We start from the raw sequence: 23,037 nt of genomic DNA, 5'->3' as shown, positions 1-23,037 counted from the left end.
GGGCCCTGCTGATGGCCTCCCCCTCCCATCGCCAAGGGGATCTGTGTGCAGCCAGACCAAAATACTGATGAACAAAATCATGTGACAGACAGCAGTGGCCTTTAATGTGTGCGCTGGGGTCCTCAGGGCTGCCCCCCATCTGTGCTAAGCAGAGGAGGCTACAATCAGCTGGGAGGTGAGGGGGCAGTCCAAGGGCTGAGGCTACTACCACTGACACTCTCCTTCCCCCTTGGGACTTACTCAGCCCCTGCCCTCCAGCTGGGGCAGGCTCTAGAGGCGGGCGCATCCCCTTCCACCCAGGACCCTGTCAGGGGAGGGGTCCTCCTCTCTGCAGCCAGCTGTTGATTAGGGAAGAGGGCAAGAAGTCCAACTTCTGGCTCAGTGAGACAGGATTTGCCATGGCCACATTCTGCCAGCACCCTCAGCTGTGTTGGGAATTCATTTTGCTTAACTCCTTCAGACACCAGCTGTGAGGGCAAGTCCCCCATGCAGGCTGATTACTCCCCACACCGCCCCCTTCAGCCCCTGAATGAGCAGCTCTAGGTCTGTGGCCTCCTCCTGTTGCTGGCTGACCTTTCCCCCGCAAGCTTCTTCCATGAGCCCCTAACTTTAGCTTTTGTGCAGCCCCATGGCTGAAGAAAGGCCCTGGCCCCTGCTGTGCACCCAGAGTTGGCAGAAGCTGGGGGCTTGGCTTGCTCTGGTGCTCGCAGCTAAGCTTTTGGGGCTGACTCCATGGAAAATCCTGGCAGAAGCTAGAAGTGAGGGAAGCATTCAGCGGGGAGGGCCTCCCCTGAGCTGCATGGGGAAAATACCCAGCTCCGTCCGTGTTCCTACAGACCTAGCCAAAGTCTCCCACTCCAATCTCCACTAGCTGCAGAGACACCAGCGTATTCCCTCTAGCTTCGCCTATGGTGACCATCTCGAGAAGGGAGGGCCAGGCCCTCTCTGCTCCCCGCCGAGTGTGCCCCGGGGTTGTGCCCCCAACGCAGTCAGTCAGTCCTCAGGGGAAACATGACTAGGCAGCCTGGAGTGCAGCCTGACCCAGCGAAGTGGCTCTTCACTACAGCTATGTGCTGGCCCTGCAGCGGCTTCATCCCTCCCATTTTGCAGGGCTGGCATTTGGGGGGCAGTGAAGGGGTAAGAGCACCTGCCTTTGTTCCTGCTGGGGGGAGGGGAGACTGAGAGCTTAGTCCCCCCCTTCAGGGTACCACAGGCTGTTCGTGCAGCTGACCAAGGCCTGCCCCCCCTCCCAGAGACCCCCGGAGGACAACACTGAACCGGGCCCTGTGCTCCCGCCAGCAGGCTGGCTCCTGTTCTGTCCGCCTCCCACCTGCCCCGAGAGCCCCAGAACCTGCTGAACGTTCCCAAGGACGTGGCTACGGACTCAGCATGAGGGAAGCAGAGTGGATGAGTTGAGAAAACAGCGGCCGTGCTGTCGTTTCATGGGAGCATGTCCGTTCACCCAGAGGGTTATGGGAAGCTGGCCTCCATGGCGGAGCCGGTGATTTCGTGAGGTCAGGTGTCTTGGCAGTGCTCTCTGGAGAGGATGGGGCCCATCCCCCATTCCCCTCGGGAGGGCTCAGAACTGCGAGGCGCTGCTGGGGTCACACTGCAGCAGCCGCACGATCGAGGGGTCGCTCTTGGCACCTTTGATGAATTCTTCCAGAGAGAGTTTTCCTGGGAAAAAGGAGAGAAGAAAGGACCTTATGTGTCCACCGCTGGGTTAGCTCAAAGGCTGCCTGCATCTGAAATCAGCTTGACCCTTTCCAGGCCAGGACCAGCCCCCTCCACAACCTAGCAATACAGGGCTGCAGGTTGCAATCCCTGAGTCAAGAATGCACGACAGAGTAATTGTCCTCTCTCTGCTGCAGCTTGATAAAGCCGTGGGCACCTAGGGGGAGGGGAGCCTGTCCGGGAAAGGGCTTCTCAGGGCCCTACTGTGTGAAATAATTCTCCTGTCGGCTGGGAACGGGCCCCAGGCCCCCAGTGCAGTGAGGATGGTGAGGGTGGAGCTGCTGTTCCTACAACAGTGCCTTGCCTGGGACAGCATTTACTGAACTGACCGTAATTAAGGGGACACCAGCTCCAGACTGTGGAGACCAGACATCTTCCCATGCCCTGTTCTCTCCCACCCCGGCCTGGGTTGGCTTGGCAGGGGAAAGTTGGACAGACTGAGCCCAGTGCCCAGGAGCGGGCTGCTGAATTTCTCCTTATGGTCTTTGTCTGCATGGCCCCCCGTGAGGCAGGGCATGGCTATTATCCCCAATGGGCAACTGCGGTGCAGAGAGATTAAGGGTGATGGAATCAGTGGCGGAGCAGGGCATTGCACTCACATCTCCCCAGCTGCACCATGGTGCCCTAACCACTGGGCCACCCGTCTAAATAGCCTTGCCCTTAACTGCAGGGCCCGGGAAGTGAGAGAGAGTGAGAGTGTGCGTGTGAGTGAGTGAGAGAGAGAGATGCCACTCTTGGGTTTGCTTTAAACACAATCAAGCCTGCTGGCCTTGGGCTTAGCCCCTCCAAGGAGGCAGGGGCCTAGGCCCACAGAAGACATTGCTATATCATGGCATGGCCACAGGAGAGCAGCCCTCTTAGTCTTACCCCGCCCTCCCCGCAGTGATTCCCCCCCACCCTGTGAAACGCAAATGACGCATTTAATCAGTTTGCGTGTCTCTGATACTAAGACCCCTGGATTTAGCAATGAGACCTTTATTAATCTCCCTCCGTCTCCTCTCATTTACCGTCATTATTAGTATCCATCTGTCGGAAGATTTTTTCTGTTCTCTTCTCTGGAGTCGATTCATCCTCAGGCATCTTCATCACCGAGGAAACCATTTTGTAGATGGCCTAGGGGAGAGAGAACAGGACAGAGGGGGAGTCGTGGCTTCTGCCAACTCAAACCTGCAATTGCTGTTCCTAGGGGTGGGTGCTGGGGGTCAGTGGAGGGGTAAGACCCAGGTGGAGTAGCTGCAAAAGCCACTTGGAAGACACGGAGCTAAGGCATAGAGGGCTCGCACCTGCCTTTGCAAACAGGGTTTGGTTTTACATTGGAGAATGGGCGTCTTTTAAAAAAAACCCAGTGGAATAAGCCTGTTAATGGCATCAACTCCCGGCACGTCAGCAGGGAAATAAAATGGAACAGACTTGATTAAACAAGATCAGTGTAATAGCTACTGGGTCATTTCCTCAGGCTGCTGCAGCGCGGCATCTGTAACTAAGATTCAGAGTGCCAGGGCTGTGGTGTTAATTCCAAAGCTAGTCCCAGACCTAGGGCAATGGTGGTGATGTGCTGGTGCGCGCGCCCTCCTGCTCCCTCCGCCCCCCAGACCAACTCAGCCCGTCTCCCCCAGGGCCATCCCTGGCTGCCCACTGGACCCCTGGTAATGGCCGGCTCTGCAGAGGGCAGGTGTTACAGCCCTGGCTTGGCTGTTCAGGGGAGTTGCTCTTTTCTCCAGTTTACAACAGAGTTGGTTGCTTGTACCCCCAGCCACTTAGGACGGCCACATCAGAGGCAGCCCCTGGTACAAGGCTACAGATGGACACTGGGATGATCTGGTGAATGGGGCCCAACTGCTGCTACCTCTGCTTGGGTGATGCTGCCGCTCTGTTCCCTAGCGGAGCAGCTGCAGTTCCCACCTGGCTGCACTTGTGAAGAGTGGAAGGGGCTGGCCCCAGCCCAGCAGCTCTGAAAACACCAGGCGCTAACAAGCTGTCACCCGCAGAGGGCAGAGAGGAGCTGGGGAGGCAGCCTGCTAGTTCCCCTGCGAGACCTTGACTCACGTGAGGGGCAGCAGCCCCACGTACTGGGCTGGGTTACCCATCCCAGGCAGGCAAGCCAATGGCTCCTGGCTCTTGGAAAGTGCAGACCCCGACCAGGGCTGGTCCTGGGATGAAGGGAAGCAGATGGTGCCCCTCTGAACAGATCTGTGTCCATCTGACATTGGGACAAGGCCAATGACTATACTCCCTGCAGGGGTTCATGCACAGGGTATCCCGTCGAAGGGGCGGAAGACATGCCCCTCATGTCAGGTCTCCTATGCTCAGACAGTGGAGTACAGCTGGGTCTCCTCTCTCCACTAGAGACCTAGCCACCAGGGCTCCAGAATGCCAAATGCCAAGCCAAGCAGCCCAATTCCCTCCCTGCTCCCCCGTTTCAGTTGCTCCTTGCCTTGGGCCCTTCAAGGATTTGACTTGCAGAGGACAGACTCAGTATAAAGGGCTCTGGCTTTCAGACGCTCCATTGCTCCCCCCCAAGCAATGAGTGTCCTGGGCTCCTGTGTCCTGCTGCGCTCCCACCTGGCTCATGGCAGCGACTGCATTAAGCCCTGCCAGGACCAGCTTGATCCTTCCTGCATCTCAGTGGGAAAACGGAGTCAGCCATTAGCTTCGACCCTGGATTCAAAGCCACGGTTCCCCCACAAGCACGGGAGCTTTCACTGCCAATGTACCAACTCCTCGGCTACTAGGGCAGATTTTAAATCCCTTCGCCCAGGACCTAAAGCAGCAGAGACCAGTTTGGATGAGAGGCCGGTCTCTTGCTTTGAGAGCGACACTCTTTGTTTCTGCGAAAAGCACATGAAAAGCGGACGCCGCTGACAGGCAGCATCCTGGCCTTTCATCGGAGAAGGGAGATTTTGAGCAGCCTCCACCTGCAGAGGGCAAGGCTTGGGGGTCTGGACTGCATGACCTTCTCCCAGCCCTTCCAGAAGGCTGCCCTTCAGAGCCAGGCAAGAGACCCCTGATGGACAGTCACCTCACCCTCTGCCCTCTGCTAATCTGTCCGGCTCACCATCCCCCCCATTAAATTCAACTCTTCAGTCTGCTCTTGCCCCTCTCAGCATCACTGCTCAGCGTAGAGAGGGAGGGAGGGTGGGCCACAGGCTGAGGAGGAGGCCAAGAGACGCAAGCTTTTTTATGACATGCCTTGTGGAGCCCAACCCTGCCCTTGTTAAAGCACATACGTATGCACCCCCCTAGTCCCTGGCCAGACAAGCCTGTGAAGGGAATCTGCTCCTCCTTATAAAGTCCAGCTCCTACCCCTCCATCCTCCCAAATGTCATTATCCTCCAGCCACTGAATCCCACCTGGTCCCTGCATCCCCTCGACTGACACACACATGTGGCTTGCCCCTAAGCAGTGCTAGTCCCTGGGGCAAACAGAACAAACTTATCTGAGCCAATTCCCAGCCGGACCTGCACCCTGGCTGGTTGCTGACACCAGGACTGGGTGGAGGAGATGAGTTGGGGTGAATGACTGGTCAGAGTGCATGGCTCTGGAGAACTGGCCCCGTTCAAACTAGTCCCAACTCCCTGGGCAGAATGCAGGATTAGTCCCTATGCGGCATTTCCTAATGGAAGGGGCCTACATGGACGCCTGGATTTCAGCTAGCTGAGACCCTGATCCAAAGCCCATTGACATCAAGGGGAATCTTTCCCTTGACTGCAATGGACTTCGGCTCAGGCCCATAGGCAGGGCAATACTGCAAGCTCATCCAGCTGGAGTCCCAGGCAGCAGAAGCCCAGGCACAAGGAAGCCACACAGCCGGGGAGAGGGAATTGGGGAAGAGGGTCGTGTTACCTGCACGATCTCCAGCATCTCCTCCCGGCTGATATAGCCGTTACCATCCAGGTCATACATGCTGAAGGCCCACATGAGCTTCTGCTCCAGTTTGCCCCGGGAGGTGACACTCAGGGCGATGATGAACTCTCGGAAGTCGATCGTGCCGTCCCCGTTGGTGTCGAAGGTGCGGAAGACGTGCTCGGCAAACTTGGAGGCATCGCCGTAGGGAAAGAAGTTGGCATAGATCTTCTTGAACTCCTCCACGTTCAGGATGCCGGTGGGACAGTCCTTGAGGAAGCCTTTGTACCATTCCTGCAGCTCCAGATCTGAGAACTCCGTGTTCTCCCGCAGGTCCTGGAGCATCTCTGGACGTAGTTTGCTATTCTGCTTCCCCATGGTCACTTCACAGCCTTAATCTGGGCCCCAGGAGCCAAAGAGATGAGAGGCAGATCAGGTTAGTCCCTCTCTCAACTACCAGCACCCTTCCTGGGCGGGTATCTCAACTCTTTCCTCGGCTACGAGCACCCATCGTGGACTCAATACTGGACAGACTGGGTGAAATGCTCTGGCCCATTCTACAGGAGGTCAGTCTAGATGATAGAATCCTCTCTTCTGGCTTTAAACTCTACAGCTCCCGCCTCTAAACCAGCCTTGCACAGGACTCGGCACGACTGCCCCACCCAGGAGCTGGCTAGCATCCTGCGCAGCATTCTGGTTTTGTACAGCACCGAGCACCGTGGGGCTCTAAGGTGTTTTGGGGATATAAATAGTAGGTCAGGATTCACTCAAATATTACAGTACCTAAAGGAATATTGCCTACCTGAGTCGGAACCACCCCCCCAAACACAGCCGTGGCAGGAATCTGGACCCCGCTGAGCCAATTTAGAACTCACTGCCACATAGAGTCAGAAAGCTCCCATCCCCCTAGGCAGCCCTGGAGACATTGTCCTTCTCCTTCCCAGCACCTGCAGAGGCAGCGCACTGAGCAGTCATCCCGCAGTGACCTACCACAGGCCTGTTGATGCTGCCAGGTCCCCTCCCCGGCTCCATTGCAGAAAAGAGAAAGCGTTTGCTCAGCTCTAGCAGCAGCTGCTGGGGGAGGTTTCTGCATGGAGGTGGGAGGAGCCATGAATCATCCTTGATTTATTACTAGGCACAGGGCTGGAGGCACTTTAGGAAGAAGGTGATGCATCTATGCGGCCGCCTTTCACACCAGGCATTCCCAGGGCTGGGCAGAGAGACTGGGGCAGGGGCACGATGCCTCGAATGATAAGCAACTCTCAAAGTTACTGCGCTGCAAGTAGCCACGGCAGAGATTTTGCTGGGATGGTCTAAACGCCAGGAAGGCAGGGGGAAGACTGGAGAAGCATTGGTGCGCAGGGGAGGGGGAATGATCCTTTCCATACCTCTCAGCCCAGACCACCGAGAGCATCTCCTGCCTTTCACCCAAAGGGTTGGCCCCACTGGAGGCATCGCTGCCCCTGGATCTGCAGGGAGCAGAGCTGGCCCATGGCCCCTCTCCTAAAGGTGGCCAGAAGAGTGAGATTCTGTCTCTTCAGTGCAGCCCTCACCAACAGGCCCTCACGCTCTCTAGACTCCCCTTCCCTGCCACACACCCTCCAGATGGCTGCCCTCAAAGCTCACCCCGAAGTTGGAGCTGGTGCACGATGCAGCTGCCAAGGGAGAGGAGCAGCTGTCAATGCCCAATGTGGAGGCTCCAATCTCTGCCCTGGCTTCTGGGTCCAGTTTGGAGGGGTGATATCATTTAGCTCTCTGAATAACCTAATGGGGACAGTGTCTCCTCCAAAACCCCGCATCGGGGTGGCCCTGGCTGTAGGATTCTCAGGTCCTGTCTACACTAAGGAGAGGACCATGCAAATATTAGCCACTGGCGTGGCAGTGGAGGCACACGTCTCAGCCCCATTTCCACTAGAAAACCAATACAGTCCTCAGCACTGTGTCCCCACTGTTTCACTGCGTACACGGGACAAGGCTGCTTTCAGCCACACCACTGGAACAGGACAGACTTGGCTGGAGCACCCTGTGTCCTGCTCTCGCCAGTGGAGCATGTGAAACAAAAGCTAATTCCAGTGTGGACAGGCAGGTCAGTGCACTGGGCTCACCAGCTCAGCCAGCCACTCCCATTCCTTCCCCTGATACCCTTCCTGGCGCTGGTCAGCTTCCCTGAGCTCTGCTGGGCTCTCTGGACTGGGTGCTGCAGAGTTCAGTCCTAGCCTGGTGTTTACTGGAGCCATTCGCTCAGTCACACCACTCGGCCCAGCTCGGCCAACCCCCGAGCAGCACAGGGCTGGCGGCTGAGTTGTGCTAACAGGAGTTTGTAGCCTGTAGCTGGGTCCCCACTGCACCACTCACTGAAGCCAGACGGGCCGGCTGGTTTGAGCTTAAACCACCACTTAACTGGAGCCAGAGATTTCTGGGGGTCAGGTCTGAGACAACACGCGAGTTATGCCTTGAGCTAACCCCGCCATGGAGACAAGGCTTTAGCCATCATGCCTAAGAGGAGACAGCCTGCTACTGCCTATTCCTGCAGGGGCTTTAGCCCCTCGTTCACGCCATGGTCCCCACCCTGGGAATTCACTCCCCTGAGCAATCCCATGTCTGCTTCACAAGCATCCTTGTAGCCACTCCGGCTCTGGGCACCACACGGCAATACGAATAAGCCCAGTACTGTGGACGCCAGGAGGAGAGGAGCGCTGGGTAAGGACGGTCATTAGAAGCCAAGCACGGGCGTAACAGCTCCACAGCAAACTGGCAGCAGCAACCCCTGGATGATTCCACCTCCTCGTTTGAATAGTAATTGTCAGCCTATTAACAATCACATCTGTGCAGCCACGCCCAAGCAGCAGGGTTCTGTTGGCACCAGGGAGTCAGAGACACAAGATCACAGGGCAGAAGACAACTAAGGCCCCTTCCCCTCCCCGTTAAACACTTGCTTTTAGGCCTGCGTCTGGTGAGCCACCGGGGACGTTCATGTGCCATTTGACACACCCCTGCCCGCTGGGCAAGAGGGAGGGGAGAGGGGCTGGACAGCGCAGGGATTTCCAAGTAATTAATCATGGCCACGTAAACAGATCAGCCCTGCATAGGAGGTACAACTTCTGCTTGGAGAAGGCTGCCAACCCCAGAGAGGGGGAATCCAGATCCCACCACTGAGAGATCCTGAAGAGCAAGGTCTGTGGAGCAAGGGAAAATTCCCATAAAGAAAGAGGCTCAGGACCCTGATCTCTGCTAGGGACCCACATGCTCCCACCTCCTTGGCATTCAGCCTAAATGTCATAGAGGATAAGGATGAAAACAACCTGGAGCCACCCAAAATGATTCTCTCACCTGACCAGAGGGTCATTTGGTCAGGCTAGCCCTCTTTGGCTCCTTGAATTATATCCCCATTAGCCAGCCCCTCAATCATTTTGTTGCTCTTCTCCAAATTCCCCCCTCGCCGCCCCCCGCGCCCCCGCAGCCTTCCAGCTTGGCTAGGAGCTTCTAAGAACAGAGCCCAAATGCAGAGAACAGACCAACGCTTCTGGGGAGCAGAGATTGGAGCCGGGGATATTAGCGCCGCCAGGACTAGGCGGTACCAAGGATCAAAGGAAACAGGCACCATTTGCTGTGTAGTGGGCGATTCCTCGGTCAGTGCGACAGAAACGCTTGGATTTGTTACCTCCCACTGGACCTTTCCTGTCCATTCTCTGCAGCCAGAGCCTTTTATTCTCCTCACTGGAAACTCAAGCGGCCTCTTGTAATTACCCGTAAATTCAGCCCTTTTCCCGCCCAGTGCCAGGGGTGCAATCAGCCATCCCGAGCCCCCAATATCTGGGCACAAGCAGCAGGACCGGTCACAGAACTTAGGTAGCTCTGGGGATTCAAAGTCTTTTCAACAAGAGGGATGAGGTGGGCACCTGGCTGATGCTCAGGGACACTGGGTTCCCTTCCCAGGGCTGCCGCCAACTTACCGCAAGTGGTCGGGCAAGTCATTTATTCAACACCTCTGGAAAATGAGGGTGACCCCCTGGCTGTGCAGTGTGTTAAGATTGCCCCGTGGAAGGCCCCTGGGGAAACGCAGAGTGTTGGCATGTATAACCCAGACTGGAAGTGAAAGGGAGATCAGGTCGGTGCATTTCCCTCCGGCTCCACTTCTCCGCCTCCTCATGGAGGATCGCCATGCAGTTGGGTCAGGTGTTACAGAAGCAATCCCAGAAAACAGAGCCCCCGCCCCCCATCCTCAGCAAGGACTTTCAGTTCTACCAGCTCTCTTGGCTCCCCTCACGCTCCCCAGGTGCTGGCAGAGAGAGCTCCCCGCACTCCCCCAGCGAGAGCCACTGGGGCCATCTGCCTCGTGTGCAAGTCATGGGCTGACCAGTGCTTAGGGAAGCCCGTGCTGCTGGAGCCAGAAGGAGCCTGGGCCCATGGAGCTCAGGGGATCCTGACAGATGCCTTGGAGAGGGAGAGTTCTTGCAGGGCAGTGCACTGACGCCCCTTGGAGGTGAAGAGAGAGAGAGGAAATTACCTGTTCCAAGGCACCAAGCCAGGCAGCCGCACCTGGCAAGCAAAGTGCCCACTCCAGGGGAACTGCTGGCCACAGGAACAAACAGCACAGCAAGGGAGTAGCTCGTCCAGGTTAATGCTGCAGGAATTCCAGAGATAGGAATTCCAAGGTCGTTCCATGGCAAATGGGAGAGGCAGATGAAGAGGAACCGAAGAGCAGAGAGCATCCTGTGGAGAGGAGACTACCATGTGTCCTGTCCACAAGGGAGCCTTAAAGGAAGCAACGAACCAACGGGCAGGGCTGGCGCTACCATTTAGGCAGCCTAGGCAATCGCCTAGGGCGCCAGGATTATTGAGGGGGCAGCATTTGCCGGGGAGGCGGCAGGCGGCTCCGGTGGAGCTGCCACAGGCATGCCCGTGGAGGGTCCGTTGGTCTGCGGCTCCGGTGGAGCTGCCGCAGTCATGCCTGCGGACGGTCGGCTGCTGCCATGGCTCCAGTGGATCTCCCGCAGGCATGAGTGCGGCAGCTCCACCAGAGCCGCGGAATCAGCGCGGGGAGCGGCGAAATGGCCGTGCGCCTAGGGCACAAGAAACCCTGGCGCCGGTCCTGCCAACGGGGCCCATATTATAGTCTAACGACAGTGAGCTGTGGCGGCTGTTAGATACAGAACCCCAGGCTAAGTGCTCCTCGCTGTCACAGCATTGTTAGGCCATAAAAGACACCCTGGCGTGGCTTATTAAAATCAGACTCTCCAGAGGAGAGCCAGGCAAGGAGAAGACAGATTTCTAAGCAACACTAATTGGGTGCAAGGTTAGACTGGACGAAAACAGGCCCAGAGTTCTAAACGAAACAAAACCATTAACCTTGAAGGGAAGCAAATGCATGAGTCAGTGTTTTGATTTGCCTAGTAGCATTGCCAACGGGCCTCATTCAAGGATCAAGGATTGGAAAGTTGAACTCAAAAGTTGTTAAAAGGAGGATGTTGGGCCGATTTATTGCCTCTCCACCCTGCGACTGACATATGCCAAGGAGGGAGCCCTAAGTGAAAGAAGCCTAGTGCCAGAAGCCCAAGTCTGCATTTCTTGGGTGCTCAGGACTCCCAGGGGGTCCAGGTGGACAAGGGACATGAGATCAGATTAACTTGGAGCCAACGATGTCCCACTTCAGGGTTTCAGCTGTTTGGAAGAACAGGCAATGGCAGAGGTCACCACGGGTCACCACGAGGCGACTATCAAATCCAGCACAGCATGACTCCTCACGGGCCACCTCCTTCCTCACAAGGAGGTGAACGGAGCAGAGGGTTTTTTAAATGCCAAATTAGCGACTCAGTGACATGGATGAGCTTTTCCTTCCCAGTTTCGCCTTATTGCAACTGCTCAGTTAAATATTGATGGTTCTAGTCACATTTTGCCAATTTGGTTACGTTGGATGGCACCCCCCCGCCCCACCCAAGAGCCCGGGGGAAACACAATCAGAGCCCAGCAGCAGCTCCGTGCAAGAGGTTGCCGATGTTCTCCAGGTGGCCTGGCAGACAAGGTGTTGGTGTGGCAGTCAGACGTTTTGCCAATTTGGTTACGTTGGATGCCCCCTGCCCCCCTCCCCCGCAAGAGCCCGGGGGAAACACAATCAGAGCCCAGCAGCAGCTCCGTGCAAGAGGTTGCTGATGTTCTCCAGGTGGCCTGACAGACAAGGTGTTGGTGTGGCAGTCAGGAGCCCACACGTCTGTTCCTGGCTCTGCTGCATGACCTGGGTTAATCACTGCACTTGTTTCCCAGCCGACCCTTGTCTAGTTACACCGTAACTAGTACAGGATAAGGAGCTGTCTCACTAGGTGTTTGTACAGAGCCTAGCACTATAGCTCAGTGGTTTGAGCATTAACCTGCTAAACCCAGGGTTGTTGAGCTCAATCCTTGAGGGGGCCACTTAGGGATCTGGGGCAAAAATCTGTCATGGATGGCACCTGGGCCTGCTGTGAAGGCAGGGGACTGGACTCAATGACCTTTCAAGGTCCCTTCCAGTTCTGTGAGATAGGTGTATATATCTCTATATATAATAACAGAAAAAATATTAATACTGGTGTGTGTCAGTCTGAAAAATTCTACCTGAAAAGAGCATAGAATACATGAGCAGTGTTCTTCCCACCCCAGTTGGATTCAAGGGTTTAAAACCACAATCTGTCAGAGGAAAAGAAACAGTCTTTTTTTTTTGGGGGGGGGGGGGGAGGAAAAAGCTTTTCTGAGTATGTTCATTTCCCCTCGCCGCCTGTTTCTAGCTGCGATGGCTGCACAATGTTCCGTTCGAGCACAGCTGCACAAGGAAAATGATACCAAGGATGCAGTTAGACTGGCTCTGTCCTGCAGACCTCAACTGTGTCTGGTTGGGCGGCTTTCCTGCAGAAAGGGGTTTGCCCAGCGCAGTGCAAAGGGGGGTTGAACATGCTTTTTACATTTTGCAATCACTAAAAGGGTTTGACTTTTTTTTTTTTTTAAAGGCAGCCCCAGGAGAGAGAAAGCATCACTCAGGTTGGGCTCTGCAGAGCTATGCTGCATACATGGGAAGCAATCGCTGAATTCTGCAGTCATGTCAAGCAGGCGGGTAGCTTTATTCACATACCAGTCCCATGGAACGTCAGGACTACGCCCGTGAGTGGGCTGCTCACTGGATTTAGTGGCCTAATGTGCCAGAGCGCTGAGAACAACGGGAGTTGAGCTCTGGAAAAATCTGGCCAGAGGTGTCTGCAGGATCAGAGCCCAAGAGCATGGGGAGAATTGTACAAGGAGCTCCATGCAGGCAGTCCTCTGCCTCCCTGCAGAAGCTCCAGGGACTTCAGTGGTGGATGAGAAGGAGGCGGTGGGGTGGGGGTGGGAGATTGGGGCCTATCAGTTGATTAGAGAAAAGAGTCATTTTTCCTTGTTTTCTGTATGTTTAATTTAACGTGATCTGAACAGTCACCAGCATGGGAGCCAGTGGGCCAGCCAGGCACATCAGCTCCTGCCTGCTTGGCTTCTCCAACCTTGCTCCCTCCACTCAGAGTGCCCATGTCGTCTCTCCCCGGCGCCATGCTGGTCTAGCTCAACAAGCCGCTTGTTCAGTTAGGAAGTAATGAAGGAGGATGCTGGAGCCGTTTGCCAGAGACACAGGGCAAGCAGGAGACACGAAGCTCCATGCACTCAGCAGACTGGAAAGCCCCAGAGATGCACCTGCAGGGTGTAGGCTGATTTGCCCAGACTGAGCTGGGATGCAGTGGTAGAGGAGAGGCACGTCTGCCTGTACATAAGCTGGTGGAAACAAGCCCAGCCAGACCTACTGGGACAGGGAAGGAAGAAAGACCATGTCCTGCAAAGCAGGGCTTGGATGATCTCTCTCAATGTTTGCCCCTTAGTTTAAAGGAGACTGGTTCTTGCAAAGCAAAAATAATCCAGGATGGCCCCCGCAAGATAAGAGACTCCAGACCAGAGATTCTTTACGGCCCCAGAGCAGGGGATGCTCCCTGCAGCATGAATTCAGGGTGCATCTCATTCAGAATCCATGCAGGGACCTCTTACCACAGGAATTCTTCCTTTCAGAACCTAGCACCATGGGCTCTCCTTTGCCCACTTTGCCATCACAATTTAGAGGCACTTTCAACATTATCAGAGCCAACCTCTCACAGTTCCCCCCTTCCCTTGCACCCGCTCCCATGCATCAGGGTGGGACAAACTTTGGGTTTCTGCAAGCCAACTTAAGGCAAGGATCTCCGTCCCATGATCCAGTGAGATGCTGTTTTGGGAGGTGGGGTGCAGGACCAGTCCTCACGCTGCAGGAATCCAGGGCCGCAATGCACTTTGCCGAATTTATGGGGAATGCGCACAACTCACTGGATATTTGGTAGATCTTCAGCCAAGAACATACAAGGAGCAAGAGAATTTAAAGAGTGACACCTGTCACTGGTTCAGTGTCATCGTGAAGTGACATGGGCTGGGGTCTCAATGGGAGCTTGCCACTTGACTCAAACTTCAGCTTGGATCACCTACCAGAAATAAATCAGCCAGAGCCAGAAGAGTCCTTCCTCCCCGCACTGAGGCAGGGCTAAGAATAGGTAGGAAATGCAGCTGCCATGGGAATGAGTTGGGGGAGGGGGAGGAAGTCAGAGAACAGCCCAGTTGTTGAGAGATGAAGTCTTATTTCATTTTAAATTCACAGCAACCTTCCAATTCTCCGCTGCCCCATTCATTTCAACGGGGAGAGAAGATTTATGCCTTGACCCACATTGGCTGTCCAGGTGGCAGCTTCCCAACAGTTAAAGCCATTTTTACTATCGTTATGACGCTTACGGTTCATTTCTTTTCAAGCAGCTCTCGACAGCGCTGTTTCCCGAATAGTGCAGCACTAGCCAGATGTCTCTCATGACTAAAGAGGGATCAATAATCCAGCTGGGGAGAAAGCAGCCTCAAGAACAGGAGCTGACCTCGCCTTGAAGATCTCAAGCCCCCTCGGCTGGAGTGACCGGAGCGAGGGGCTACCGCAGGACAAGGACAGAGACCCCGGCCCCCGAGCCAGCCCCAGTTCGGAACAAAGAACTCCAACTCTGCGCACAGAAAGGGACCACTCCAGCAGGAAGTTCCATCATTCCAGTTCCTGAAGGACAAGTGAGAACCAGCTTTTGCCTGCCTTGTACCGGCCTGGGTGTGACACACCACAGTTGCCATCCACTACTTGTGCTAGTGATGGCACGGCTCACACTTACTCGTGCACGCACGCACCTCCTCTCCAGAGTGCGCCACAGAGTCAGCTCGCTAATCCTCAGGCATCCTTGTGAGGCAGGGACTGCCCTCCTTTGAGAGATGGGAAACTGATGCATGAAGAGATTAAGGAACTTCCCAAGGTTGCAAAACAAATTGGTGGCACCGCTAGGAACAGAACCAAGCCTTCAACTCCCAGTCCAGCCCCTTGGCCACAGGAACATTTCCTTTGCCAGAGGCCTACCTCAGCATTCACAGCCTGTTCCATATTGGCTGAAAGCTGCAAAGGGAATAAATATCAGAGGCAGGAAAAACTGGTTCCTGGTCCTGTGCTCAGGCCTCTCTGCGTTACTACTCTTCCCCACCGGAGGAGCTGCCCCTTGATCTTGTTCTGAATATTTCTGAGCCAAAGGCCCATCATTCAGATTCCAGTGCTGGAGGCATTGATTAACGGATGGCCCTGCTGTTCATAACCAGATGTCAGTTAGGGGTTGGATTGTGCCAAGAAGCATGAGGATTTATGGCCCATTTAAAGTAACTGATTCTCTCATTATCCCGTGTCCTTTTCTATCCTATTGCTTATGCAGCTGAACATTGTTTGCCTTTTTTCACTGGCACTACACAAGAGAGGGTGGAGGTTCTCATGATGCCAGGCACAGCAATGCGCAGGGTCTGTGTTGGTGAATTTAGAACACAGCACAACGTGCATTCCTACTATTCTTTCCAGAATATGCGTGGCTGCATTGGCCAACAGTAAATTTCATTTTCCGGGCGGGGGTCCATTCCCCTCGCTTGGTTAGATCCCTCTGGAGTTTTCCTGAGGATCATCTTCTCTAGGTTTGACTAGCCTAAATAACTCATCTGCAAACATGCCTCACATTTTGCCACACCTTGCTGCGTTTCCTCTCCACCCGCCACTATTAATGAGGTGATTTGCCCATCAACTGCAGAGCATGGCATACTGGGGCGGCCTTCTTTCCTTTTTTATAAGCTCAGATGAACAGTGATCTTTAAAGTTCACTCAGCCTTTACGTCTTACGGATGTTGCAGGCATCTAGCTTTTTTGCCGAACACAAAACACGCTCCCACCAGAGCCCACCCGATGGAATTCCCGTGCTTTGAAGATTAGAACGACAAGGTGGAAAATCTCAGCAGTTTTAGGAACACTGATGCCATTAGTCCATTCACACTGCGGCAGTCCTCACCGACACTGCTGGAGAACGCTCCCAGAGCTGGAGCCTCCACCTATAAGGCTGGGGAACCACTGGGTGAAACCCCATTCTGCCACAGTGAGAACAGGGGCTAAATACCCCATTGGCCCAGGGAGAACTGGCCCGCGCGGCCAGACTCTGCTTGGGCTGGGAGTTCTCCTAGCTGAAGCTTTAACAGAACTGGGTCAGCTCCCTTTCGAGAGAAGGTTTATTTTCAGCTCTGCACACTGACAAAGTGAAGGACAGGAACGCAGAGCCTGGCAGAGATGCAGGAAGAGCGGCTTTGCCTGCCTTCTTATTAATATTTAAACAATGCTTTCCAGCCTCTGCCTGGCACTGGAGTCCCAGGAATCTAATCTCACAGATTGAGGCAGGCAGGCGTTAGACAGGGGAAGGGGACTGCTGCTTCGGGTTCTGCAGACTGGCTCAGACACCTTTCCCCATCCACCCAAGGGAGGTCAGGCCGGAAGATGCCAACTAGCTGCCTTGAGGATTCATAGGGGAGGTGAGACAGCTGAAGACAGACTCCTGTTTGGGGAGGGGAGGAGAAACACAAGCAGTGGCTGTGCTGTAGGGATAGAAGGGGAATAGCAAGATAACAGACGTCAAGCGCTTCGCTCTCCATGGAGGGCAAAGGGGAACCAGTTTCAAGGCAGGCAGGTTTGCATCCCAGCAAGGCCGGCTCCTGTTTGCCTGCAGATCATGCTACGCCATCCCGTAGGCTTTTCCAACGTCAGTTTGATGCTCCACACTCCCCTCCGGCCCCACCGTCATTGATTCTCGTGGTAGTGCCACATCCCAGGGCACGCACAGAGAGACGGAGATGGGCTGCGGGTCTCTGCTAACAGCTCCTGAGAGGAGGCTGATAAGGACACACTCCGTCTGAGATGTCAGCCTCAGCCCCCTCCCAGGAGATGAGGCTGTGTTACCTCCCCTGTTTTCTAGAGGAGGGAAGAGACACACACACAGGTTGGCTGGCTTGGCTGAAGAGCAGAGCTCAGCACAAGAGCACCGTGCCTCCCGGCGCTAGGAATCCCAGTGGGTCCTCAGCACACGACTCCCCTCTCTCTGCCCACGCAAAGCAAACGCCAAAGAGCAGATTTGACTAACTGCACAGACACCAAGATGTCAGGATTTCCCATCAGCTCTGCCACCCTCCCACAGCTGCAGTGGCCTGATCAAAGCGAGAACTCAAAAGGCTCAAATGCTCAGCAGCCTCCAACCCAGAGGCTCAGTCTGTCCATGCACCAGCATGAGGCTGCCCTGTTCCCAGCTTCTGTTTGGCGGGTGAGAGAAGAGACGGGTCTGGTCGGTTTCCACAGAACCTTTTCCAGTTCTGGTGCTTTGCTTGGGACTTCAGCGCCTTCCTGGACTCCTCCCTCCTTCCGCCTGCGAGCATTTTGCACCTAACCCCAGTGCGGCTCAGACAACAGAGCCCGCTCCAGCTGGAATTTTCCAAGGCACCTAAGAACCAGACTTCCACCGAACTGCAAAGGCATCTGGGTGCCTAATTCCCTGAGACTCCTTGCCAAATCCTAGCCCATTTATACTCCAGCCTCCCCGTGGCTCTGTTGTGCTCCCACTTCTCTGACTGAGTCCCCCCCGTCCAGTCCCCCAGCCTGTCTGCTCCAGGCAGGCATCAGCTCACACTCTTTACATTAGATGGCCCTGTCGCTGCTCAGCGGACGTACGCTCAGCCCCATCGCCTCCATCCAAGAACAAACTCCCACTCAGAACAGACCCCTATCTGAGCTGTGCTGCCTAGCGAAGTCTCCTGAGTGCCGGCCCAAGGCAGAGCCTACCCACGAACGAGGCCTTCAAGTGAGTTAGTTAATAAGCACCTCCAGGTTAAGTATATAAGAAGCCTGTTCACTGCACTAGCAGTGGGAAGCAGTGATCTAGCACTGGAATGTGCAGCACCCTGGGAGACGCCCATGGCTTGCAGAAATCAGCGCTAGGAGGATGATTTAGACTGCTAGAAGCAGGTTTTTTTGCAAACCTCCACCCCCCCGTCCTCACTTAAACATCTTTAATGCACGTGCGTGCACACACCTACCTCCCCACACCTCCTCCTTGAGTGACCCACCCACAACAGACAAGACCCAAAATGCTCGGAGTCAATCCTCTACTCACCCACAGAAGAGCAGAGATGGGACAGGAGATCCAGGCACTAGAAATAGGAATGTAAAGGGACGATCAGTGATCCATTGGCCACACAGACACCAGATTCCTGAATCCAAGTTAGCCAGCCCCAAGGGTCCCAGAGTTACACAGACAGCATGCTCAGAGCCGGTGCTAGGCATAAGAAGACTAAGAAATTGCTTAGAGCCCCGAGCAGCTCAAGGGGGGCCCGGATTTGCTCTTTATTCTAAGAACTTGCCTGTTTTAGTATCGGGGGGGCAAAAATATTCCTGTTTAGGGCCCTCAATGGGTTATCACCGGCTCGGAGCATGTGTCACTTCCAGCCCGCCAGGCAAAATGCTCTGTTGTGACAGAGCCAGCATCCAACAGGGTGTCAGATTCTAGAGGGACCTTCACTGAGAGCTCCCTGCCCCAAACTCACGAGTGATTAGAGGGGCCAGTGATTAGAGCACATCTCAGCCATTGCAATCGCACACGGAAAAAGGGGCCCATTCTCCAAGCCGTCCCAGGCCTTACAGACAGATAGCAGCACCTCGATTGGTAAAGCAGGGAGAGTGTGCAGTCAGTCGCCCCAGTGGGACATACTGCTCATGACCGGCACCCTCAGCCAAGTGTGCCATGGCATTCCACCCCAAGGGGTCTTCAAGGGCACCCCCGTGTTACAATAACTCAACCTACATGTCGATCGGGTCTCAGCATGAGAGTGCGTCTGTCTCCCATGGAAGGGGAGCATGAAGTGAGGGTTAATCGCTGAAAAGCCCCCCCCGAGTTACTCATGCAGTCCCATTTCTGAGCAGAGGAGATCGCTTCACGCAGTAGCACTCATCCAGGGAGCAGAACCCACCAAGTTCCCGAGGGAGGGTCTCCATCCATAGAGCCCTTCGACGGGCCATTATTTAGGCTTCAGGCCCTTCCCCTATCCTGCTGGTTCTGCAGTAGCTGGGCCTCCAGACCCTCAGGGGCAGGGGCACCAACCCCTCTTCTGCTACACAGGAGACTCATCTGCAGAGAGCTCCTTGTCCTGCCTCTGCACCGTTCTGTCCCGGTTGCCTCACACGAGCCTGGCAGACCCGTGTGACACGGGACACCTGGGCTCTCTCGCTGGTTGCTCGTGGGCATGGAGGTCACCTACACACACTTCCAGGCGGCAGGTGAAGCAGAAGCGGTGCCGAGGCTTAGGCCAGGCGCTCCTCAGAGATTGAATAGCCTCAGTTATTCTCGTTAAGGAAGGGAGATGAAGTGAGCAGGCCAGATGGATGCTGGCACCCAGGAAGCCTTGCTGCAGAGGAGGGCTGGGCTGCTCTCCAAGGTATGTTATCCAACGCCCCCTCTCCCAGACACTCCGCTTCATGCTCCTCTCCAACCCGATTTGCACATGCTGGCAATTTCCTCCCTCATTAAGCAATGAAGCCTTGGTTCACATGACCCAGGGAACAGTGGTGGCTGGAGCAAGGAGCACACAGCCCAGCTGCCCGCGGGCTTCCAGGAACATGGCACAGCATGAGCTGGGCTGGCCCAGCGGGGAAGGGCATGGCACGCAGCAGGAAGGGTGCCCTGCCCAGCATGGTACCCTGCTCCTGCCCCCACAGAAGGGGGTTTGGGGGTCACAGCAGCCAGGGAACCCGGGCACTACCCCAGGATGGCAGGGCAGGAGGGACCCAGCTCCCCGCAGCACAGCCTAGGCTGGCTGCCCCAGCAGGTTCCCCCTAGCTCAAAGCAGCCCCCTGGGCGAGCCAGAGCGCTCAGGTCCTGCAGCGCCCGGGAACCTCGGACTCCCCTGACCCCCCCGCCATGGTGCTGCGGGAGCCCCCGGCTTCCCTGCGGCTCCCGGGAGCAGAGCGTACAGCCGCCAGGGGAGGCGGGCTGAGCTCGGCGAGCCCCCGGAGGAGACACGGGGAACCCCGCCGCCAGCATGCGGGCAAGATGCGCTTCCGTGCCGGAGATCCTGCCCCGGGCATGGCTGCAGCTCGGAGCTGGGGGGGGGGATCAGTGTAGATCTGCCGGGGAGGGGCACAGGAACCGTCCGAGGAGGGCGGGAGCAGGACGGGGGGTTCGCCTCTGGGAACAGCCGAGTCCCACTGCAACAATGCAGGCGGCTCGCCCCCAGCCCTGACCCCCTCCGCCCCCTCATCGCACGCACCTCTAGCAGGACGGCTGGCTGCAGCCCCGGGAGAGGGCAGCTGCATGCGGCTCCCTGGCTCCGCAGCGGGGGCGAGGACAGGCGGGACAGGTCTCGAAGCCGGGGGCTGCCGGCGGGGGGAATCCACCCCCTGCGCCATGGGGCAGGGACGAGGCACAGGCGGGGGGACCCCCCTCTGCAGAGCCACGGGCCGCTGCAGCTACAGCCACAGCGTTTGATTTCTTGTAAAAGGACCCTGGTGCTCCCGCCTGTCCTGTCTCCAGACCCCCAGCACGGCAGGGGCTGGCGACCCCCTCGGGGAAAGGGGGCGAGACCCACCACCAGGGCATCCCCGGCTCCCTGCCTCTGCAGCCCCGCGGCTGCAGCAACTTTTTCCCCTGCAAGGATCAAAATGGCAAAGCCAAGCGCGGGCTGCTTCCTACCTGCCCAGCCAGAAGGAGAACAAGCGGCGGCGGCTGCTGCGGCGGCTGCTTTCGCCCCCCCCTTGTGCTCCAGCCTAGTGCCCGCCCGAGAGCTGCATCCCAGCTGATGCTACTGCTGCTCCATCCAGGGCTACAATGCACGAGCTTAGCAACTTCGGGGGGGGGGCCTGAACAGGGGGGGGACGGACTCCTGCAAACCCGGCCCGGGGAAGATGCAGCGGGAGGCGGTGGGTGGAATGTCCCACCTGGAGCAAATCCCCAGGGCGGCTGCCCGGGCTCTGCCTTGTACCTGGCCTGAGCCCCGCCCGCCCAGCGCCTGGGATGGCCCGGCTGGCTGCCGGTGCCGTCTGCCCCCCCCCCCCCGTTTCCCTGGGTAAGGTTGGTGCAGTCCGGCTCAGAGCCCTATACAATCACCGTCAAGGACTGAATGGGAGCTGGAGCGATGATTGACAGCTGCCCCCCCCCCCCGCAGGACGGCTGCTCTTGGGGGCCAAGGGGGAGATGCTGGGACGCCAACCAGGCGGCTTGGTTCAAAGTTTGCTTTAAAACCAGGCCCAAGCTGGGAATGGGCCTTAAAAACAGCCCCCCTCCTCGTTAAGGGGGCTCCCTGATTAGACGCCCCTGGTCTTGGTGCAAAGCCGCAGCCGATCCTCCAGCTGCTGCTGTGCGGCCAGATGTGAAAGGGCCACCGATGGGGCTGCAGGGGATCTGGGTATGTTTTGCAGCCAGGCGGTGGGGCAGGCCGGAAATCGGGGGCGCATCTAAACGGGTGGCGGGAGAGGGAGTGTTTTAATGGAGTCAGTCGGGAAATGAATCAGGCCAGCAGCCCCTTGTGATGTGAAGGGCAGTCTGCTGCCCCTGCCCCTCCAAGGCCTCAAGGCCTATTTGCACCTTAGAAGCTGCCTGGGGGAGGCTGGGTGGGTGGGTAAGGGGCAGTTGGGGGACAGCGAGGGGCAGCAGTTGTGGGGTGGGCTCACTAGCCGGGTGATCCGCAGTGAAATCCTTAGCAATGTTGCCATTGAAACAGTTCTCTCCGAGAGTCCCATTTAACCTCTTGGTGTGGGCAATGGGGCAGTTCACATCTCAGAGCCCTTGTTTCGGGCTGTCTGCAGACTCAGCCAGACAGCTCCAACTTTGAGCCAATCGGGGCACATTTTCAAGGTTTGCTTTGCAACCGTCGGGATCAGGAACCTGATTTAAAAAAGAAAGAAAGCTGAGACGATGGTGCAGGACCTTGCAGCCAGGGGTGGATTCTTGCGGCTGTGGAATTGCAGAGTACAGGGGCCTTGCTATATTGTCAGTGGGTGAGAATGCTGTATGGGTAAGGTGTGCACCTGCATTCTGTATGCTACAGCGCGTGTGGGCATGCAGAGTGCCTACCGTGCAGACATAACACTGCAATGCACACATGCCATTGCACTCTACTGGATGGACCCAGAACTGCTCCCCTCTATGTCAGAGCCTCTCCAAAGCTAACAGAGAGTCTCCTTTAGCCCAAGTTGCAACAGGAGTCCTGAGTTCTATCCGGGCTGTGATGCACACTGGCTTGACAACCATGTGGTCCCTACGCAGCTATGGAATTGTTACAGGGCGGGTGTTAGAAATTCTCACTCATTTTCATAGTGTGGACCGTAGAGAGGATCTTCCCACCCATTCACCATTGCCTTGGCCCCCTCCCCTCCCATGGACAAATGGTGCTTCCTCCCCAGCGATGACCCTGGGCTGGATTGGAAACACAGAGGAGCTGCTATTGGGAAAGGTGGAACCAGGGCAAACTGGCACCTTCTCCAACTGTCTTGATGAGCATAAAGGGAGACAAACAGGCAAAGAGAAACACACAGGGATTTGGTGAGGTGGAGGGGGTTGGGACTGAGATTTACCTATGTCACAGGACACACACCTCTGCCCCTTAGGGCAGTGATTTTCAAACCATGGTCCACAGACCTCAGGGGAGCTGCTGTGTCTAAGATTTCCAAAGGGGTCCACACCTCCCTTCGAAATGTGTTAAGGGTCCGCAAATGAAAAAAGGCTGAAAACCACTGTTTTAGGAAATGAGCCACCGGCCAGGGCCAGCTGTGAAAGGAAACGTACATAGCCACAATGATACTGCCGCTAATTTAATTTGTCTCTTTTATGGCCAGTAAGTCACAAATTGCTGCAGTCTGGACTCAGCTAGGGCTGACCCGTCTGGGGACTTGACCCCCAAAGCCTCAAACTGAGGCTTCTCAGTTTTGCAGCTAATTCCAGATTATCCCTGGGGGGATTTGGTTTCTATCTCACATTCAGGTGTGTTTCTATTGATATTAAATCTCTCCAGCCCTGCAGGCTGTTTTTCCTA

At 56.1% G+C, this 23,037-nt stretch overlaps 1 protein-coding gene across 4 annotated transcripts; it reads right to left on the bottom strand.

The window, feature by feature from the left end:
- Positions 1-82: 82 nt before the first annotated feature.
- On the bottom strand, positions 83-20,829 carry HPCA (hippocalcin). Of its 4 annotated transcripts, none has more exons than XM_030539275.1 (5): positions 20,700-20,829; positions 18,129-18,165; positions 5,578-5,975; positions 2,742-2,847; positions 1,580-1,677 (listed from the first exon to the last, which is right to left on the bottom strand). In XM_030539275.1, the coding sequence occupies exons 3-5, from the start codon at positions 5,953-5,955 to the stop codon at positions 1,580-1,582; spliced, it is 582 nt and encodes a 193-aa protein (XP_030395135.1). In that variant the 5' UTR covers positions 5,956-5,975; positions 18,129-18,165; positions 20,700-20,829. The 4 variants fall into 4 exon arrangements, with proteins under 4 accessions (XP_030395138.1, XP_030395135.1, XP_030395136.1 ...); XM_030539276.1 differs by lacking the exon at positions 20,700-20,829 and adding an exon at positions 19,270-19,288; XM_030539277.1 differs by lacking the exons at positions 18,129-18,165; positions 20,700-20,829 and adding an exon at positions 6,568-6,656.
- Positions 20,830-23,037: the final 2,208 nt, after the last annotated feature.

Source organism: Gopherus evgoodei, chromosome 20 (assembly GCF_007399415.2).
Source record: "Gopherus evgoodei ecotype Sinaloan lineage chromosome 20, rGopEvg1_v1.p, whole genome shotgun sequence".
In the NCBI taxonomy this organism is placed as follows: Eukaryota; Metazoa; Chordata; order Testudines; family Testudinidae; genus Gopherus; species Gopherus evgoodei.
This window is presented reverse-complemented; position numbering and strand designations above follow the sequence as displayed.

Excerpts from the sequence above, each read along its gene's own strand:
- HPCA (XM_030539275.1), bottom strand. The coding sequence starts at position 5,955 with ATGGGGAAGCAGAATAGCAAACTACGTCCAGAGATGCTCCAGGACCTG. Across the intron at positions 2,848-5,577 it reads AGATGCTGGAGATCGTGCAG|GCCATCTACAAAATGGTTTC; the intron begins GTAACACGACCC and ends TCTCTCCCCTAG. Across the intron at positions 1,678-2,741 it reads GATGGATACTAATAATGACG|GAAAACTCTCTCTGGAAGAA; the intron begins GTAAATGAGAGG and ends CCTTTTTCCCAG.